At 43.4% G+C, this 21975-nt stretch overlaps 1 protein-coding gene across 1 annotated transcript in view; it reads left to right on the forward strand.

Moving 5' to 3' along the window:
* The first annotated feature begins 243 nt into the window (after positions 1-243).
* The window catches only part of pard3ba (par-3 family cell polarity regulator beta a), a 175625-nt gene continuing 153893 nt past the window's right edge, over positions 244-21975 (forward strand). The window contains exons 1-2 of the mRNA XM_084713388.1: positions 244-565; positions 10008-10109. Coding sequence (XP_084569514.1) covers positions 449-565; positions 10008-10109 — 219 coding nt within the window. The 5' untranslated portion in view covers positions 244-448. The remainder of the gene's footprint in view (positions 566-10007; positions 10110-21975) is intronic.

Raw genomic sequence — 21975 nt, forward strand, 5'->3', positions numbered from 1 at the left:
CATAGTCTTTTATTTAACTTTTAAAACTTTTAAAAACTTTATTGGGATACAGATGCATGACTGAAACGGTTAACTCAGTGAGAGAGGTGCGGTGTATCAGTGGGATTGTAGTTTCCTGGAGTGCCAGCGCCGCCGTGATTTCTTCCGGGTTCCCGTCCGTCACGGTTTGTTTTGTCTGGGAGTATCAGCGAACAGATCAGCATGACACAAAGTCACACTGTAAGTCTGTAGTTACACCTTTGTTTCTTTTACACCCTCACGACTTAAATGTGGAAGTTTTTTGCGCAGCAGTTTAACTCTGTGGAGGCGGAGGAGTGATTTCATCCTGACCTGAGACACCTGTTGCTCCAGTTTCGACGGACAGGTGCCTCCAAACGGGGAGCAGCTCCCGGTCGACACACTTTGCAAAACTTTTTTCCACTCACAAACGTGGGTGTTAACAGTCGCTATGAAAGTGACGGTGACTTTCGGGGACACGGCGGTGGTGGTCCCCTGTAAAGCCGGATGGACCGTGCGGGATTTGATCGACCAAGCCACCCGCAGATACCGCAGGATTCTGGAGCAGGTAAGAAGCTTATTTATTTATTTCAAACTTTCACGCCGCGTTCACGTGAACGTGCCCGCAGAAAGTGTCGTTTCATTCCAGTCATTGTTGACATTTCGTCGGGGCTGGTTAGCACCCAGGACAGCAGCAGAGCGGGTCACGTGACAGGTCTGCGGTTATGACGGTCATATTATCAGAGCTAGCTAACTGCTGCTAGCTTAATAAAACAGAAGAAGTTATACAGGTAGAGCTTTTTTAACTGCAACCATGTTGATACGTAATAACTGGGTAAACACAGGTGTTAATAATGGTATTAATTAACATCCCATTCCATTTAGTTTAGTATCCTGAATGTAACAGACCCTTAATTAGCATCACTGTCCATATTTAATGTCAAAATGGCTGTTGTGAAAAACATCCTCTCTCTGCACTGAACTTTGTTTGTTTTGTTTTGTTTGTTGTTATTTGTACTGTGGCAGAGGAAGCAACAAGCTGACTAAACAACTATAATAACTTCCCAAAACATTATACTGAGAGGTGTGTCATGCAACCTGGTGATTAAATTAAGTAATTTTTCATAACTAATTAATCAGTGTGATTAATTTTTAGATAAAAAAAATCAACTTTCTCTGAATGATTTTACTTTTTTACTCCTCTGTGTCATTAAACTGAATATCTTAGACATTTGAGGACATCATCCTGGGCTTCAGGAAACACTGATCAATATTTTTCACCATTTTCTGACATTTTATATGCAAACAACTATTAATCCGCGAATTAATCGACTATGAAAATTATCATTAGCTGCAGCCCCACATGATAGTGAGTGATACTTTTAAAGTAGGACTCACATCAGGACTCAGGTGTGCTTTTGACACAGATTGATATAAAGACTAGAAAGAAACTGACAAAATTATAATAATAGAATAAAGCACCTGTATACCTGGGGGGTCTGAGGGTACCTCAGTTGATTTAAGTTAATACATCCTCTGTATGGCTGCATAATTAATCAAAATATTATTAAAATTGCATTATCTGCATTATTTAATTTGTTTCAGGGAAAATGAAAATTGTGATGCAAGAATGATCTTTCCCACTAACTGGTATCAGTCAAATTAATCACAATATCATTTTATTTACTATATTGTGCCTTAATCCTCTGCTATCACGGATGTCACTGAGTAAAACGTAAAAAATAAAACATGTCTTCTCCGCTTTTGGCTGAACCTTCTTATATCAAAGGATTAATGCACCTTAACCTTTAAAAAAATGTGTCTTACATTTATGGTTCTGCTTTATTTTGCTGCTGCTGCTGCAGAGAGCAACTAAAGTTTTGGTGTTCAACAATCAGACAGTAAGATTCCACTACAGGAGGTGAGTAGCCAGCCTCAATAGACCAGAATGCACTGCAGCTGCAGGTGCGAACAGGGATGGGGATGGTTAGGATTTTATTGATCTATCGATATTGGCTCTTCCACAGGCCATAATTTGGTCCAAAAATTGAAGACAGGACCAGAAGCTTACTGATGATATCTGATATCAGTTGAAAGTCATTCTGGGAAATTGTAGGAGCAGATTGAAGAGAACAGGAGACACGTTATTGCAAAACGTCCTCTGGCATGCTCTGAACATCCCAAACCAACCGACGGTGTAATAAGACTTTAGGAACCACTGGTGGAGAGTATTATTTTCCTGTGGCTTGTGCTGTTTTGAATGCTGCACATATACACAAAGATATAAACCCCCATCTTTCTGCTCCCTGATGTTGCAATCACTTGAACATAAATCATCCTGCTGAAGTGACCTTTTATTAATCAGCAGCGTTGTGTGTGCATGCTGTTGTGGCGTGATAGGATGCTGCAGATGTGTGTTTGGTCTGTGCGGCGCTGGCTGTCTTCCTATACAATAGCTGCCCGTTTAAGCCCTGGTATCTCAGCGGGCAGGTGGAACTTTACTGTTTGATGTCCTCAGTGTGGCCGCAGTTGGGGATGCGCGCCGCGGACAGGAGGCTTTGTCCTGTGAGTGATTGGGGATTAGGATTGGTGACAGGCCTCTGGTTTTATCGGTTGGCTGGTTTCCCCCCCACTCTCAGCCCGCCCACGCCCCTTCCCCGAGAGATGCGGGCAGCCGTGGCGGAAGCAGGGGTGGAAGGAGCGATTGGGTGCCAGGATGTCGCGATGGATTGCTTCTACACACAAACACCTAGAGGGGCCACACACACTTTCTCCGCGTCCCCTGAGCTGTCACGTCTCTGCTCCGCTGACAGCCACAGCCATGCCCACTCTGCCCAGCGGCCCCCGTTCATCCTCAGCGAGACACGCCGTGGTGCACAAGCTGAAGTAGGCTAAATACGAGCTTGTGATTAGAATGCACCCGGCCCTTGATTGCTTTTCTCGGGGCATGTTAATTAGGAGCCGTTGCTCGCTAGACGCTGACTCAGCAGGTCTGTTGCCTTCTCTTAATAGCACCGGAGCATCGCGGGGACAGTCCAGCTCGTGTAGCTGCCAGAGACGGCCGAAAAGATGTGACCGGACGTGGCGGCTGCTCCTGCCAGCAGAATCCACTTAGCGCCCACATTAACCGCACATTTCTCCACTCTCCGGCCTCACCGCTGACAGCAGGGACAGTGTCAAAAACCTGGGTTTAATCACCGACGGTGTGTGTGTGTTGGTTTGTGGCCATGTGCAGGGCGAACAAGACTCTGCACAGTCTCACTGTGCATTGCAGCAGTGGCATGTAGACCTTCTTAATTAGCAGTTTTATTTTAATGTGATCTCAGCTGTGACTCTGTACGTGTTCGGCTGCTTTCATCTCCGCCGTTGTTGTTAACCGACAAAGCCTCTAACTAACTGCATACAGAGAATTACTGCTCATTATACAGTGTGATTTGTAGAATGTGTGTCTGCGCCCTATCATGATGGTGATAAAACATTTTCCCATAGTTTCCACACTTTGTTCAATCACCGCTATTGTGGCATGTGACTAAGACAGTGGGAGTTGTGTAAAGATTTGCACCTGAGGTGTTAAGATTTATTGTTATAGTAGATATATTTATTTGATTTTAAATTAAATCTTAACTTACCTCCATCTGTCATCCATATAATTACACAAAGAAGAACCAGACTTGATTTGTAGAAACATGGGCGGCTCTTCTAAAGCTGGAACTATGAACTACTGTGCAAAATGCAAGCGTATTCAGTTTGTTAGTTTTAAGCAGCGAATTCTCACATTTAAGACACTTTTGCACGGCCTGACCGATATTGGAGGTTTTTTAGGGTCAGATGTTGATATTGAGGAGTAAAAAAATACTTTAAAAAATGGTACCAGTGCCTTAACTGACACTTCTTAAAAGAAGAATGGCTTTATTTTCATTTCATTTCTGTCCACTGTTAATTCTTTAACGTTTACTTAGTGTTGGATTTCTTTTAAACATTTGTTGCACGTCCCGCCCGGCGTTGGAATCCTTTCAAGGCAAATACAACCACACCGAACTGCTTAGCTTGGCATTTTAACTGTGTTTAAAGGGATAGTTCAGCCAAAAATGAAAATTCAGCCATTATCTACCCACCCACATGTCCATTGAAGGCCAGGTTTAGTTTTTTAATCCACAAAACACTGCTTGAGTTTCACAGGAGGACATCGCTGCAGAATCTTTAACAATTTAAGTTTTCAAATGGAAAAAACAACCCAACAAAACCTCCTTACTGCTTGTTTGGTGTAATTCAGCATGTGCATGTGAATGTGCCTCCATGCTAGAGAGCATTTTAGGCTAAAAACGGGGTGTAAATAACATTTTGACATGTTTTTTCAAATTATTTGTAATTTTTCTTTTACGTTTCACTCAAATTGTCTGGAAGATTCTGCAATGATGTTTTCCTGTGAAACCCCAGCAGTGTTTTGTGGACTAAAAGACTAAACCTGACCTTCAGTTGGCATGAGGGTGAGTAGATAATGGCTGAATTTTAATTTTTATCTCTTTAAGGTAGCTACTAGCTAAGGGAAGGCCACCTGCTGCCAGAGCCAGGGGCAATGAAACAGTAAAGTTTCACTGATATTTTTGATAATTATAAGAAACTATAAATGCTAAAAAAAACACATAGAATAAAAAATACTGCTGCCTATCAATATGACTGCTATCAAAGCAGTTCTGGATGAGTTTTGACAAATCATCATGTCAGTCGTCTGCCTCTAAATTGTGATGCAGTAAGAAGTTGCAGGAGTGCAGAGCGTTGATCCCAGCTGTCTGACATCTTGTTTTTCTTCATCGCTGTATCGGTGCGGGACTGTAGCCTGGGGGACCAGCATGGAGACTGTGAGTGCTGCGCGTTCTCAGGGGAAACAGCCAGGTAGCGGAGCTGTCTCCGTCCGTCTCGCGGCCTGTCCGCGCAGGACTTGGTTCAGATTACAGCCCCTATACCAGCGCTGTGCTGCTGACACCTGACGGCGCACTAAGCAGGCTGAGAGCACTCTGCCCTCCTGCTCATGTACGTAGGAGTGAGAGCAGTTGTCCACTGTGGACTGGTGTGTGCGTCACAACTCAGCTATGCAAAAAGCATTTTTAAAGTTTAATGTAACTCTTGTGTCTCTCTCTCAGGGTGTTGTAGGCCGCTTGTCAGATCTGCTCAGGGAACCAGTCTGCATTCATCAACCTGCTGTAATTGTGTATTGTAAATGTATATTGTGTAAACTCTATTGATCCCTGAAGGAAAACACTCCCCCTGTTCAAATAACTGCATGGCTACAGAGCAGCATACTGAGGCTAGAGGGTGTCCGCTGTTAGCTGAAGGGCACTGCAGCATCCAGACATCATGACATTAAAAAGCAGATGTGCATCCGTATCACTTCTCCGTTGCAGCGACATGAAAGTACAGAAACTTCAAAATGCCACCCTGCTTGAGTTCAGTGTGTGCATCTTCATCTTTAAACATCCAGCACTTATAAAAACAATTAATAACTGATCAATAAACAGTAGGGATGTTCCTGACGAAAAGTTTAATTGACTAATCGTGCATGTCCCTTAGAAATAGTAGTAATTTTGATATTTTTTAAGGCTGAATAATATGCAAAAAGAATCATATTGTTTGAAATGTTTAAACATCAATATCTAAGCAAAGTACATGAAAGATATTTCACACTGTACAAATAACTCCCAGTCTGACTTACAGTATTATTATATATAATTGCAGTAGTGTTAAACTGTGTTATCAAGCATTCATTAACTGTTTTTATTACATGGTGTTGTTGCTGGAGTCTGACTAGTTAATTCTAGTTATTTCTTTATAGCAGACCGTTGCTATGTGTAACAGACGGTTGCTATGAAGAACAGGCCGTTGCTATGGACAACAAAATCCTCCTTTTAGTATTAGCATGTAATAAGTGTGATAATATACGGCGAGCAGGGAAATTAACCGAATCAAGGTGGTTTAAAAGTATTTGTTTTGGTGTTTCCTGGCCGTAAAAAGTGGCTGCTGATCATTTCAACCAAAAGCCTCACTGGGATCATTTGTGATGAGGATGGCTGTGGCACGACACCCAGTGCAACATACTGGATCGCTGCGTCCCTACTTGACATTTTTCTGTTGCTTTCAGGAGTAATTTTGGCCCTGATCACAGCAGAACGTAGACCAAGGTCAAGTCGTCTCCGTCTCTGTGGAGTTTCTCTGTCCTCTCACTCGCACCGATGGATCCGACTGGAAGACGGCTCCTCATCCACATGTTCATTAAAGACTTTTTTTTTCTTTTTGTCACGGCTAAATCCACACCGTCCTCCTGCAACTGTGTAATTACACATTCTTCTGAGGATCAAAGTGTGAAATGGCACCACCACCACACTGAATTTAGCTTCACTAATCGCCCCCGACGCTCCGCCGTTCTCGAGTGGTGTCATGTTTGCTCACCAGAGAGGTGGTGGGGGGGAAAGGAAAGATATCGCTTGAAATGGTTGGGGGGGGGGCTTAATGGTGTAATTTGCAGGGAATTTACTCTTCTGACTGTCATGGTAATTCTCCTCCGCTGTTGACTGACTGACTCCCGACTCCTTTTGTTTTTTATTTCATGGGAAGAGTTCGGGATACAAAGGGGAATTACCAGGGATTGACAATGAGGGACTTCAGAAGAGGGTTTTTTCCCCCCTCTCTATAGATTACTTTCCCTCTGAAGTGTCATACATTCATCCCCTTTTCATCGCGAGGTAGAAAGAGAGGAAAGTGTGTCTCCTCGGGTCTTGTGAGTTCTGGCTCAGTGTGCCAGGTGTGCTTAAACCCTGCCGGCAAAGGTGACGCTAATTAGCAAGCAGACATTGTTGTGCTCTAATCCACTGTTGTGAATTAATCCTGCTCCCTGAAAACCACACTAATGCCTCTTATTTCATTAAGGTGTGTTAGTTAATACTGATGTGATGTCATCGCAAAAAGCCAATTACCGCCCTTTCCTCCGTTGCTGTTACTGTTATGAACACACACACATTCTCACACATAAACAGTGTCAGCGAGAGGTAGAAGAATGCCGGCGGTTGTTCAGGTTGGACCGGTTTTTCTGGCAAGGTGCAAATGCTTCGCCCCTGACGTCTCGGCTCCAGCTGGATGCTCGGCCTGTTTCAACAGCTCTGGCTCACATGGGCTGCCCTGTGGTATTTCATTTCAAAATAAAACTCCACAAATGAATGAGAAGCACACCAGTCGTCTGGCTTGAGCGCTGCAAAATCTCACAGGCTTATCGGATTCAAGTCAGGTCAAGCTGAATTAATATTTCAGGAGTTTAAATTTGTTCCTCCAAACGAACGCAGGAGCAATGTTTGTGTAGCCATGATGCGTTTGGGTGCGTATGAGAATGCGTAAAGCAAGTATATCAGTCCAACATTTACATTTAGAGCCGCTTCCTCCTTTAACGTCCTCTTTGGTCTTTTGGGCGTTATATCCGTTTTGAGAATACAAAGCTTCTTCTTATCGCTACCTGAGGAAGTTTGTGTGTGATTTAGAGCTGCAGTAGTGCAAGAGCAATTGTTTGGGGAAAGGAGGACAAGTTAGTGCACCCTCAAAATGAATTTGAAGCTGTTATTTTAAGGTGAAGAGTTGCATGTTGTTGCCTTAATACCTGGTGGAAATGGCGTCCAACTGTCTAAATCAGTACATTTCCCAGCATGCATTGTAGTTGGATTAGAGTTCTGCAAAAATCCAAAGTTATGATGGAGGCTTGATATCTGTCTTTTTACACACAGTGTGTCTCAGATGAGTCAGTAGATTCTTAATGTGCTTTATCTCACAATCCATCTGTTGATGAGATGTGGTCAAACTTTGGGAAAAGCTAGTAAGCTGACCTTAAATGACCGTTTCCAAGATCTGTAGTGAGTTAAATGCTCATAAGGAAGATCCGTAGTCTAGTTTATAAAGCTTCACCCTTATTGTTGTGTTACAACTTCATATTTCCTGCAGGATGCTGTGTGCTCTGGATCATTGGCTCGCACGCCTGTTTGCACATTGCACAATGCTGCTGCATTGTGAGAACTGTGGTGTATTTTTGTATGCTAGTTGTAGTTGCAGATTACTCCACTCGCTCCATCTCTCTCAGCTCTGGCGCTGGTATTATGGGCACTTCTGAAGAAAGGGAGGTTCTGGCTTTATTCCTGTGATTGAAATCCCAGGCTCTCCCAATCATTTGTTTTAAGAGAATGGACTTGGCCCATTGTGAAAGGCAGACACCCTCTTTTTTGTGTGTGTGTGTGTGCGTGTGTGTGCGTGTGTGTGCCCTGTAATTCACATTCGGATGCAGCAGAGCAAGAAGGAGCCCATTCACAGCGGGGCTCAGTGATACAGGGAGAAGCCGCTCGCTGGGTCTCAGCCAAACTCATTCCAGCCTCCGAGGCTTATAGCCTATAGCTGTTAATTTAGCTGGTAATGTAGTCTTGTGTTGCTCTTGACAGATTGCTTATTGGTATGGGCAGTTCCTAATGGGCCATTTTCTACTGCACACATTGTTAGAAACGATAAGGCTTGTCAAAGATTTTTCTTTTCTCACTCTAGAAATTACTTTTAATAGAAATTCTGGGGAAAATAGCAAATATTTGTTGAACAAGGCTAAATTTAACCCATCCAGGAGGCTGGAAGTGCATTCTGTTTCACTTTGTATTCATAATTTAAACAATTTATCGTCAGCATCATCTCAAATCGTCCGCTCTTTCTCTTTCTCTCGGAGATCTGAATTACCGTGTGCGTGTGCAGGGTCACAAAAAGGGGAAGGTGCTATTGTTCGCGTACTTCTCTGTTGATCCTGATGTGTAAACAGCATGCAGATTTCAGATTGCTGCTCAGTCACACGTCCCCGTTGCTTTTGTCAATGAAGTGAGCGCCAGGCCTGGTGTTAGTTCCTGCTCTGGGGGCGTGTTCACTCTGACCTCTGTCTTCATGGTGACAGTGAAACTGGATTGGAATGTGCCCACTGTCGCTCCCCACAGACCAGCAAAACTGGAAGAGTTCCTGTCCTCCCTCCCCACTCACCTCATGCTCACATTCTTCTGTCCAAACTCTGCAAACTCAGTGTTGTGCATGTACAGTGTAACGTAGGTCATCAGTTCCTCCTGTACCTGCCAAGCTGCCAAAATCACAGTAGAGCAAAAATTGCTGCAACATTGCCCTCAGAATTGCAGCTGCAACCAGAGATATTAAAGGCCCAGATGCCTCAGTAGAAACCATATAGAAACATTGATCTTTTGCACCTTGATACTTGACAAAGTTGGGGAATTTTTGCAGAACTTACAGGGGAAAATCTCGCCAACTTTCCCAGTAAAAATCTTTGTTACATGGCCATGTCATAAACAGTTTATATGCCTCTCATAGTTTATAGTAGAGCATGTATAATAGTTAAGAGCAGCTAATAAGCCCCCTCAGGACTTCCTGTCAATTTATGTTTATATTATTATCTGTAATTGTCAAGGATTTGTTTGTTCTAACTGATTACAGTACTGATCAGTTACACATTTCTGACCTATGAATTACATAGAGAGCTGCAATCAGAAGTCAGTTAATCAATTAGTCAATTGGGAGAAGATCGCTAACAGTTAGTTTATGATTGGTTTGTTGTTTTAGTCATTTTTCAGCAAAAATGTCCAACTTTTGCTGGTTCTTAAATGCAAGAATTTGCTGATTTTCTTACTTATTTCTGACAAAAGATGCAAATTGAGATGTCACTTTGAGCTCTGGGAGCATTTTTTTAAAAAAAGTAAAATATCTGTAATCATGAATATAATTGGCAGATTAATCAATAATTATTTGTTGAAGCCTTAGAAAGCCTATTAGCTGATTAAAACTAATTTTTCAGTTTAATTAAAGTGCAGGATTCTTACAATTTATTTAAATGAGTAAGGTTCGGTTGGTACAGATCCATAATGCAGGTAATTTATTCTGTTCTGTTTATTGTCTGACTCTATTGTGAGTTTATAATTGTTGCTAATTGGTGTCTTTGTGTCCAGCATGGGGACACTGCAGTGAAGACCCAGCACTTGGAGTACATTGACGGAGGGATCCTGGACATGGACGACCTGCTGAGCGATCTAGTGGAAGACAGAGACAAGGTGAGCATTTAAATTACAGAACCGCAGTGAAAGTTGACTCGCGTTTGAGTCCTCTGAGCCGTTCTGTCCCCCGTTCAACACAAGGACTTGTTGACACGTGAGAGACGGCGGTTTCTCCTGGCTGGACAGCTCAGCATAACAAAATGAGCTGTGATGCAGAAGGCGTGCTGTTCCTTGATTGTTCTTACCTGGTGTGAGGCACAGTAAATTACAGCAGAGAATCCGTCACTCTTAGCCGCGCTTAGAGCCCGGTAGCGGATTTATTTTGACTCCCTTCGTAAAGTCTCCAGCCTGGCAGGATGACAGGACGTCCAATAAACAAGGTATTTGTAAATCCAAACCTTGGTTAGCTTGTCACTGGTTGTTAGGCGTCTAAACCAGCTAAACGCCAAATGACAAAATGAGTTTTCCTGCTATGGTTCTGACCAAAGAAAACAAACTCCGACTGGATTAATTTGCATCTTAATTCGCTCCATCCAAACTTGCTCCTCGGTGAGGAAGTCAACTTATTTCCCTCCCCTCCTCTTCCCTCCTGTTTTGCAGGAGAAGGAGCGTCGGCGGCGGCGCTGCTGTGTGATTTAGCTGTCATGTTCATTTTCGCCCAGACAGATGAAAGGACACCATTTTAGATTTAAAACAAATCAGCCATGTGCGGAGGGAAGTTCTCCGAAACGGCGGTGATGTAACCGCACAGAAGTTTCACACACACTCGCACAGACAGTGGCCCCATTTCTGCAAAGAGCAAATTTCATTCCTCTTGCTAATTTCCCATAATGCATTCCTAAGATGTGCTAATAAACTGCCCGAAATCCATATTCATAAGCCCCGGGCCCAGACGAATGATGAATTATCAACACTTAGTCAGCAAGAAGGCCAAATGAAATGGAAATGGAATATTCAGCCAACCCTGTACCACGCACTAACAATTGGTGTTTTAAGCTGCATGAACAATAGAGTGTGTGTGTGTGTGTGTGTGTGCATTGTGTGTATGTAGGACTGCAAATTTGGCAAAATACTCTTTGTGAAAAAGGGGACACAACTAAATAATAGATGTGTAAACTCAGTGGGAATCTTCAACCGAGGGGGGGGGTGGTTTTTTTGCAATCACAGAGAAAAGAGGCTTCATTTTCCAGCATGATGGAATTATAATCATAAGATCTTCGTCTTATTTGTGCATAAGAGGGCGAGGTACAGATTTTAATGACTCATTTTCCCCAACCTAAGCCTGCTTTCTCTCAGCATTCCCTCAGAGCGATGATGGAAGTGTCACGGATCAAATCCCGCTCCGGCATTTGATCAGATTCTTCCTCTAACAAGTTACCCTGACGTCGGCGCTCTCTCCTCCTGAGCTGCGGTGCTTCCTTTCTTTCCTTTCTTTTTTTTTTTTGCGATTACGGGCTCTGCTGAGCAAACGCTTCGCTAGAACCATGCAGGAACTGTCCTATTTACCTTTGTTTCTTTACCCAATTCTCCAAACGCCCTCCCCGCTTTTCATCTCACTTCTCATTTTTTTTTTATCCTTTTGTTTTTTTGCGGCTGATGAAAAGATAGCAGACGGAATTGAACGGGCACACGTGATCCTCGCAACGTGCCAGTCATCCGACTTATCTGCGGGCTCCCAAACACTGTCAGCTCTCATAGATTAATGAGCTGTGCCTGGCATTCTTGATTAGTCTGACTTCCTTTTGTTTGTCTACGTTTTTATTACCTTGCCGCAGCCGACAGATTCTATCTTTGGTGCTTCTCTTTTTTGTTCTGTTATTGTGCCTGACGCTGTTTCACCATCAATCATACAGGAGTGGCCCCATTGTGAGGGCCCTCCACCGCACAGCGTGGGCCCTGTGTTAGCGGCGGATGCTAATGAGAGATAATGGTTAGCTATTTGTACGCCTAGTGGTTAGCTTAGCCGCGAGTCCAGACCTCTTTATCTGGACCGGCCCCCCGACCATTATTCAACTCACACACACACACATCTGCTGTCTCTGCCGAACCGCAGGCAGGCGTGTAGCGTAGCATGTTAGCATTAGCGCGTATGGAAGGAGCTCCACTGGTGGTTGATGAGGGCGGAGATGAGGGGGCGGCTGTGATTTGATTACAGTTCTGCCCCCCGCATCTGCGACACGCTCGCACGCACGCACACACTGACGGGCGCGCACGCTCCGTTCATTAGCACCCCATCTCGAGACGCCGGCCACCAGCCTCCTCATAAATATTAATACCAATCTGATGAATGTGAAGAAGGCCGTGGGGTGTTGGCTTAGGTGTGACCACGTATACACAGCACACACACTCACACACACACACACACACACAAAAGACCGCAGTATACAGACTGCAGGTCATGGTTCAGTCAATTATACTCTATGAAGCTCTCCTCTTCTTTGACCCTTCACTGTGGGTGTGTTCTCTGTGTGTGTGTGTGTGTGTGTGTGTTAGTGCCCTGCAGCTCTCAGATGACAGTTGGAGGCACGGCGGTTGGAATCATTGACCTGTCAGATATCCCACCACTTCGTTCATGGTGAAGGGAAGTGGGCAGACACAACAGCTTTTCCATCTCCTCCTCTTTGGTCACGCTGTTTTGGTCAAATCGCTGCAGTTTAGGGACGAGTTAACCTGCTTTATCCACCGTCTCTCTACTGCTGTGTGTTTTTTTTTTACTCACTCACACACATCACTGACTTGTATGTGGTTGTAGGGTCTGAAAAAAGTATTATAAACATCATGAGATAATGGAAAATTATCAGCCGTCATTGGAAATATTTAGAATTGCTTGGTTTGCCAAGTATTAAAGGGATAGTTTGGATTATTTCAAGTGTGGTTGTATGAGGTACTCATCCATATTTAGTGTATTACCGACAGTAGATGGCAGCTAAGCCAAGTAAGGTGCCACTGTGGACACGGTCAACAGCATAACATATTTTTGCCACCCTAAATTTCTGTTTAATTGTATGCTATATTTAGGATTAGGGGGCGTCACGATTCGATTTGACTTTTGATTTTTCATTGTAAGCCTCTCAGTTGGATCTGGTTACCTCTGAAAGATCAATATTTGTCCTATACACTTGCAGTTTGCAGTTGTAAAAAGGCGGTCTGGCGTCGACATAAACTGGCGAAAACATTGTAAATATTGCATCTACTTCAACTGTGTTTTTGTAGGTGGTTAAAACACGTTTTGTTGCTGACCCTGGTCCATAAGCGTGTCCGTGTGTTGACTGGTATAGCACACTGACTTGATAAGCACCTCACACAACCTCACTTCAAATAATCCAAACTCTCCCTTTAACAGACATTTCCATCCATTTTTTGTAAGCTTTACCTTCCTTCCCTTTCCTCTTTATTTCTCCTCCTCGCCCCCGCTCCCTGTCTCCCCCTTCCCCTCCTTTTCAAAGGCAGTTATTATTAACAGATGTAGTGCTTTACCTCTACACACTCGCCCATTTACTGCTACCAGAGCTGTCACTCTCTCCCATTCACAGTCCTTTGGGGTCCTGCATTAGCCTCAGCCATTACGTGCATATGTCTCCACGGTACACAGGAGCTGTCAGGCAGGCTGTCCAACGCCAGCATGCCATTAACATACGAGCTACACAACAGGTTTCAGTGGGTGAGCCCTCTCATATACAGTATATAGGTGACTGCTGCTGTTGTCTGTGTTCCTGCGGGGAGATTTTGTCGTGCACTGTGACATAAATGAAGCCGTATGGATTTCTCTTGATTAGGAGGCCGTCTCATCACTGCTCTCCTTCAGCCCACGTGCAGCCGAAATCTGAATGTTCAACATGTGTGAGCGTCCTCTCTTGTCACGCCGATCTCCTCCAGAACGGGAATTAAACTCAGGGAGCATAACGTCTCCTCATAAGTGGACTGTCACTCCTCATTCCGTGTGCACAGACACACATGCGCAGCGCTCCACACGGACCTTGTTTTCGAGGGGGGGGGGGGAGATGCATAAAAAACTCAACCTTCCATCCCATGCAGCCAAATGAGAAATCTAATTTCATGGGAAATTTAATGAAAAAAGAAAAGTGAAATGATTTCCTCCATCTCTCTTTAATTAGCCCTTTTTAATCACCGCGCCTACGAGGCGTCCATAACCTCCTGCGCGGTCTCTGGTTGCTGGAATGTAAATGGTAAGGGTGCGTATCCCAGCTGATCTCCCTCTGAAATGTCACCGCTTGATTACGAGGCAATCTCCCATCATCCATCTCTTCTGCTTGCATGTCACAGCGGAGGACGCAGTGCTAGAAAAATGAGTCGCTCACATGGAAATGTGTAAAGCAGGTCTTCGGTCACAAGCATCTTTCATATCCTTAAAAGAAAAAAAAGACACTTCTTTGAATAATGACCTCATTTAATTGGACAGCATGTAAGGACATTTTTTTTTACACACTTCATTTTGCAAATTGAACAGATGTGCATGAAAGTGTTGTATTTCTTACATACATTGAATAATGAACAGAATTATGATTGCTACTAATTAGAGGAGCTGTATAGTTTCATACGTCTGCAGCATCTGCTATTGTTAATTAAATAACCTGGAAAGTTTTGAAAAAATGACAAGGGCCTGAGCATCTTTAGTACAAATTTTTAAGGCCGTTTTTGAGGGGTAAAAAAAATCTTATTTTTGATGAGGATTCTTTAATTTTAGTATGTTGTTATCCTTCAGATTTTCTGGTTGTGGAGACTTGGTGAGAAAACAATGAGGCTGTTTTCATGTGAATGAAATTATGCTGGATCATTTTGCTGTGACTCAGTCATGCTTAAGTACACATTCTGATAATGTCGGAACCCGTAACTACCAATTTAAGGTCCACTGTGTAAGATTTACAGGGATTTATTGTCAGAAATAGAATATAGTATTCATAATTATGTTTTCATTGGAAATTCATTACATGCTTGGAAGGGGAGGGTGAGACAAATTGTTTGCAATCTGCAAGCTCACCACTAGGTGCTGCTATGCAGCAATGAGCAATGTTTTGATCAGCTGGCGCCTGTTTTGTTTGTATCTCTTGCCATTAGTCATGCTAACAGGAGGACATCTGGCGCTGCACACTCACAAGCTCGTGGGCAACACCAGACACATTCCTGACGACACGCCAAGGAACGTATATAGCAATGCACCAGCAAAGTTGCAAGGAAGACAAAAACAGCGACCGGTTAATACGCTTTGGCACTGACAAAAACTGTCAAGCACTGAAAGCTGGCGTTGAATGTCTGGAACATATACACGATTTTGTTTACTTATTCTTTCACCAGAAACACCCTGATGTAATTTGACATTTTGGACTTTTAACCTTTTAGAAATATGGCTTCCTTTGTTAAGCAGAAAATAAAAACATGTTTATTTCTCAAATTAAGGTAAAAAAAAGGGCCCTGCTAATGCTAGGTAAGGTTTTCTAAAGATAAATATTTCCAAATATATATAATAATTAGTATATAAATTGGTTTACAGACTGAATGTGGACATGCAACATGAAGTCCAGTCTTAAGCTTCATGTCTCAAAACTCACAATAAAAAATGAATGCTGCTGTGGATTTCTCTCCTGCGAGTTATGTCTGATGATTTGCCTCAAGTCATTTATTACATGTCAGATGTCAGCCCCTCTGACAGGCGACAATAAGGCATTACTTAAATCGTGCTAACCCGCCAGAGAAAAAAGTTTAGTGAATGGGAACGTGATTGCGAGGCGCAGACGTGCTGATTAGCCTTTGACGCTCCGTGACACCCCGCTCCCTCACCTCCGCTCCCCTCATTCACCGCCGCGGCGAGGCACGTTTGATTGGCATCTGAATAGTCAAATAACTCTGCGCTCCGTCTGAATGGCCGGTGATGAGCGGGAGCACGAGGTTCAAGTGCGCTGATTAGAAAATGTCAAGCGAAAGGCAAGGTAGTTTATTTTTACGGCACATTTCATACACGAAGGTTATTCAAAGTGTCTTACATAACGCATTAAAACATGGGAAAGAGAAGGGAATTTAAAAAGTTCAGAACAGACATTAGATGGTTAATGATGAGTATTTAATGATCAGTCAGAGGCAGTGCAGAATATAAAAGTTTTTCTTTACCTTGATTAGAAGTTCAAAGTTGGTACAAGTCTTAATATCCTCTAGAAGTTTATTTCAGTTCCATTTTTAGGCCCAGAGGGTTCTAACCATAAGACCAGAGATGTATTTCAGTCCTGAGCCAATGAGAAATTTTCAGATATCCCTCAAATGTCACATGCCTGCCAGTCTAATCATAATCTATACCTTCCTCACATCCGTCACCTCATCATCCATAAATCCTTACATGTAAAGATGGAGTCTGTCTGTCACATTTGAATATTAATTAGACTCTTGCATGGATTCTAAACACGCCCGGTGTATTTAATGAATCGGCTGTAGTTCACCTGTAGCCAGTCATTATGTTCCCTCTGTTGTCTGCTTAATTGATTTTATTCCTGCCCCCTTTTTTTTTCTCCCCCCCAAAAGAGAACATTTATTTCTCAAGGTTTCCATCACTGCTGCAGCCTGGAGGCTTCAGACAGGTTGAGCGTTCTGGGTTTGATTGTCTGAAACCAAATTGCACAATGGAAAATGGGTATTTTAAATGTTCCATGAACCTGATGGCTTTAGACTTGATGAAGGTCTTGTGGACCAGAAAGTCGTAAAATAAGTAAGTTGAGTTTTCTTTTTTTTTTTTTAAACTTTGGTTGTTTTGCTGCCCTCTGACATCATGACTTGTTTATGACTCGAGGGTTTACGACTTGTGACGAAACAATGGCCACATTTCCACTGCAGGAACTTTTCTCCACAGACTAGGAACCTTTGGAAGAATTCAGTGTGAGTGTCCCTGCTCAGGTGGGGGTACTTTCCAAAAGTACAGGAACTTTGTGGGTGGGGCCTGTAGAGCTGAGCATTTCTGACTTGCAGCATTTAATTTACGCCTCTGTTGATTTGTCCACACCTGGTATTTATTATGCATTCTCTTGAACTTGAGTGCTGCATTAATCTCCAGTAAACATACAGTATATTGAATAAAGTTGGATTATATCTGTTTCCTGCAGGTCAGATCAGATCAGAGCGCGGCGGTTGAATGTTTCGCCCGGCGGGATTCGGTCACTTGAGCTGATTTGATCGTATCTCATCAGCCTCGACCTTGATTCAACACCCTCCCCTCCCCTTAACCTCCCCCCAACCCACCATCTGAGCACCGCGACAGCTCTTCATCTGATTATATTCAATTAACAATACCCCCTACACACACACACACACACTCACACACACACACGTTCACCAAACCCGGTTTGATGGTAATTAACGATGAGGGAACTCAAGGAAGGCTTAAGGAGAAAGAGTTCTCGCTGTGCCCGTCTGCTTTTCATCTAAACTGCACGCACGTCGACTTTTCTCATAAAGTTGCGGTTTGGAATTTTAATTCCTTCACGTGATCCGTTGCTCTACCTTTTGACTTTGAATGATGGCACCTCTCCAAAGTGATTTGTCAGTTCACTGAAGCAACAGACCGGGATTCGGCTTGGATAGGGCCCGTTTCTGTTTTCTTTGCGTAGGTGTGTGTGACTTATAGAGGCTACGCCGGGTCATCACACCCTCAGATCTTGTCCTTTGGTGCCTCTGCTTCTGTTAATCACACAGGCTCTGTGTTGCCCTCTGTGTCACCATCACACCACCCATTAGCTCCTAATGGAGTGAGACGGTCAGGCTGTAACCTGACCTGCTGCGCCTGCTGTGGTCTGGCAGGAGGAACCTGCAGGGGTGGGTGGGGGGGGGGTTTGTAGCCACGCTGAGGCCAGAGGTGCACTACGCTCTGTGGACTCGCTTTTCTAATGACACGTGCTCATGATCAGTGTGGGAGAGGAAGAGGAGGCATGAAGAGGCGGCCTGTGTTTCAAACAGAGGTGGAAAAAGTCCACATGTTCTTTACTAACATACAGGTGTAGATACTCATTTAAAGTTACTGAAGGACATTTCTATCAGCTGTTTCTCTGCAAAGCTCACCTTCACTCCGAGCTCAAGTCTCCCTCTTTGTCCATTTCATCTTGTTTTACGTTGTTTTTTGCTGCGTCTGTCATGCATGAGATGCACTGATGGATCCACCAGAGACTTGTCTTTTGTACTGTATGCATTGTCCCATACATTTAGGTTGAAATCAGTCTTGATTTTGGGAAGGCTGTGTTTAATGATGTCTGTTTTGAATTGAGTAGAATGTCTAGATATGTGTGTTCAAATGCAGGGAGTCAAGCAAGTAGGCTTGACATCAAATAGTTATAGTCAAAAAAAACCCTGCTGGTATTAACGTGAAGCTGCAGCTTGTACTGTGTAGGTTGTCAGTATTAGCTTTAACAGTTAGCAGTGATTTTGGCACAGCAACCTGCAGAGGAGCTAATCACATCCAGCTAATGATCTATTATAGATCAACTTGTTTACAGCAAATCTACTCTCTGACCTAACCAGAATCACGCCATCTGTTTTCCTACATGACATTGCCCCAGACTAGTGTATATATGTGTGTGTGTGTGTGTGTGTGTGAAAGCATGGCGTGTTTTCCCTCTGCTCGCCGAGTCTCTGCTCACTCCAACTGCTAATAACTCAAATCAGCAAAAAGTCACACTCCCGAACGTGCGCGTGTGTTCGCGTGCATGTGTGTGTGTCAGTGTGTATTTTGCAGCAACCAGAGGATAAATGCTCGTAATACTGAATCCAGCTCATTTAGGTTAAGTATTTAATGATTTGGGGTGCAATTACACAGCTGAAACCACATCTGTGTCCATTGCTTGGCACACGCGCAAACACACTTGCACGCACACATGCATTATTATTGTTATTATTCAGTTTTGCTGCCTCTCGTCCTCATCACCTTACTGATTGGGCTAATGAATGGAGCTCTGCGGTCGGTAATGCGTCTGAATAGGCCACTCGAATCATTAGCCAGCCTGCGTCTGACACAGGAGGGACGTATGGAGAGGAGGACTGATTGTTTTAGTTACATTTGTAGAGTTTGCATTTAAAATGAATCTGTTATCCACTCTCAGAAAAGCAAAATGATTGAGAGGACTTAGTAAGTACCTCCTAAACTTTTATTGCTAAGCTATGATAAGGACGCAGGTGTTTTATTTCTTTGACTGTGCTAAAAATGGATCATAATGTTAGATGCCATTATTGAATTCAGCCTCCAAACAAATAGAGGGCAGCATTTCGCCAGAGAAACCTTTAACTACCATGCTGACTGTAGCTACGCTAACCAAACCTGGCAAGAAAAACCATGTCCTTTCATGGACCGAGGGCTAGCTGGTTAGCATGCTAACTTCATTTATCTCTGCAACAGAATGCATAGAATGCATGGGACCCTGAATGTCTCTTTTACAGGAAAAGGAGGAAGTTGATTGGGGTGCCAAGTTGGCTCAACTGTCACTGGAGCGCAGAGCAAAAAGGGGCGGGACTTAGGAGGGGTCAGTTTTGCATTAAGATGACACAGCAGTCTTATGCACACCTCTTTGTAGTCATTCGTACTGATAATTATTTTGCAGAATTAGCATTTTTAAAGTTTTAAATTATATGATTTATTTCTGTAGTTAAAGCTATTAGGAGAGCATAAACCTGATGAAAAACCAGCCAGGAAGGAAGAAAAAAAAAAAAGGTTGATAATTAATTTTCTAATTCATTAATTAACAAATTGTTTCAGGACTATATAAGGGTCTGTTTTGCACTGAATTTTAATTAGAAGCTGATGTACACTGAGCTAATGAGATGAATGTCCTTCATTAATTTGCTCTACGCGATCCTATAGTAGTTCTACTGTACTCACATTATATATATATATACTTAGTGAGAAGGTAAGCACACAGTGGCAGCTCCAGCCTCTTCTTCTTCATATATGTGGATAGATGTTGCTGTCAGGTGGTGTTTTGTACTCGCAAGGCTTGCAGACATGTAATGCTGCTCAAATCCCACTTTCCCCCTGCAGGCTCTGATGTCGAGTCAATAACTATCTAATAAGGCGTGTTGGTAGGAACACATATGTTGATGGGTGTAAGAAAAATCTGCAGGTGAGGCTTTTTTTTTTTTTTTTTTTTCTCGGAAACACCTTCAGGCTGTGAGTGATGTCGGCTCTCCATGGCAACAGCGAGCACCGAATGTCAGTAATGTATAGTTCACATACGGTATACATCAGCAACCAGGATGTTTACCCCTAAAGAAGTAATCTGAGCTGAAAAACATCAACAATCCAGGGAGGAATAGCACTTTTAGGTCACGGAAAAAAATTTAAATCACGGCCACCGCGGAAAATCAGTAAATTATTAATAATTTAATGAATAATAATAATGAAAAGTACACGTTTCCCCTTTAAACCATCTGTAACATGACTTCAAAGCTGCACAAAGAGGAAGGCGACAGGCGGAAAGAAAGGGGTGACGTATGGTATGAAAGTCTAATGTCAGGGGAGGGCAGATGGAAAGAAGAGGAGGAGGAGGAGGAGGGAGGAGAGAGCCACAGGTGAGAGGGCGCCAGCCTCGCAGCTCTGAGTTAATCACTCCTTCTATTTCTCTGTCAGATCCCGGGAGGAAGGAGGGAGGATGGAGGAGGAGGAGGAGGAGGAGGGAGGGGAGCAGCTGGCCTTGCGACGGCCACAGGGAAAAGAAAGCTGATTATTAGGCTCCGGCTCTGACTTTTGAGGACTGGAGCTGGAACGTGTGCTCGACTCTGGTGTGTGTGTGTGTGTTTATGCACATTTATGAGAGAGAGGTTATGACTCTCCCCCGTGCCAAGGGAGGAAACGTGTGAGTGTGTGAGTGTGTGTTTGTCAGTGTGTCATGTCCACAGATGCGGAACAGGACCAGTGTAACCACCACCGATGTGTTTGCACTGCGGGAATGATGAACGAGCTGGTTTGATATTTGTGTTGCCGGCCTGAGAAATATGAGGCCTGGAGCTCCCCTGTCACCCACATCCCTCGCTCCTTCACTCCCTCCTCCTCCTCCCTCCTCCCTCCTCTCAGCCTCTCGGGCATGTGTGATTTATGAAGAGTTTACCCTCTCCCTTTATGAGTGTGCATAAATAATAATGTGACTTGTCACCGTGCGTAGCCGGCGCTGCAATACCTCAGCTGGTGGCTCGCTTTGTGTGTGTGTGCATGTGTGTGTACACGCTGTTTGTGCACATATGCTTCATCACTGTGGCCGCTGCGACAGATGTGAGTGTGTGGACGCACAGAGAGAGAGAGGATGATAACTTTTTACCTGTTTGGCAGTGTGCCTGAACAAGAAGCTGTTAATAATGAAGGTTTTTTCCTTTCTGCAAAACCTTTGTCCTTTGTTTACGTGTGTGTAGCTGGACTATGGTTGAATCTTTTATTTAGAATATATATTTTTTCTTCCTTTCATTTCAAAAAAACAGTTGATAATCACAGATCATAGTGTGCACGATCTTTGAGGTGAAAATTGTAATTTACGGAGAATTATTTTGATGCACCTGATATCAGATTTTTGTATCCCATTTCACTCGTTGGCTCCACTGATCTGTGAACAGATGCCAAGATGTCGTCACTTCAAATATTGCGTAGAATAAGTGGGATTCACTATATTTTGCCACACAGCTGGATTGCAAGACGCCATTATTCCATGAAAAGTAACAGACAGAAACTACTACGTATGATAATCTTCAGTATGTAGACACACAGATAACAATTTGTATGCTAAAAAGCCGGGGTTCTTGCAGGTATTTTTCAGGTATTTTTGCAGGAGGTACCAGGATCACAATCTCCAGCATGCAGCCTGAACGTACACTTGTCTTGTATACATTTTGTATTGTATTGGCCCTGATCCTGATCTGGATCTAAGTCCTGATATAATGAGGATGTCAACTCCAA

This window comes from Lutjanus erythropterus, chromosome 24, assembly GCF_056507025.1.
Source record: "Lutjanus erythropterus isolate fLutEry1 chromosome 24, fLutEry1.hap2, whole genome shotgun sequence".
Classification (NCBI taxonomy): Eukaryota; Metazoa; Chordata; class Actinopteri; order Lutjaniformes; family Lutjanidae; genus Lutjanus; species Lutjanus erythropterus.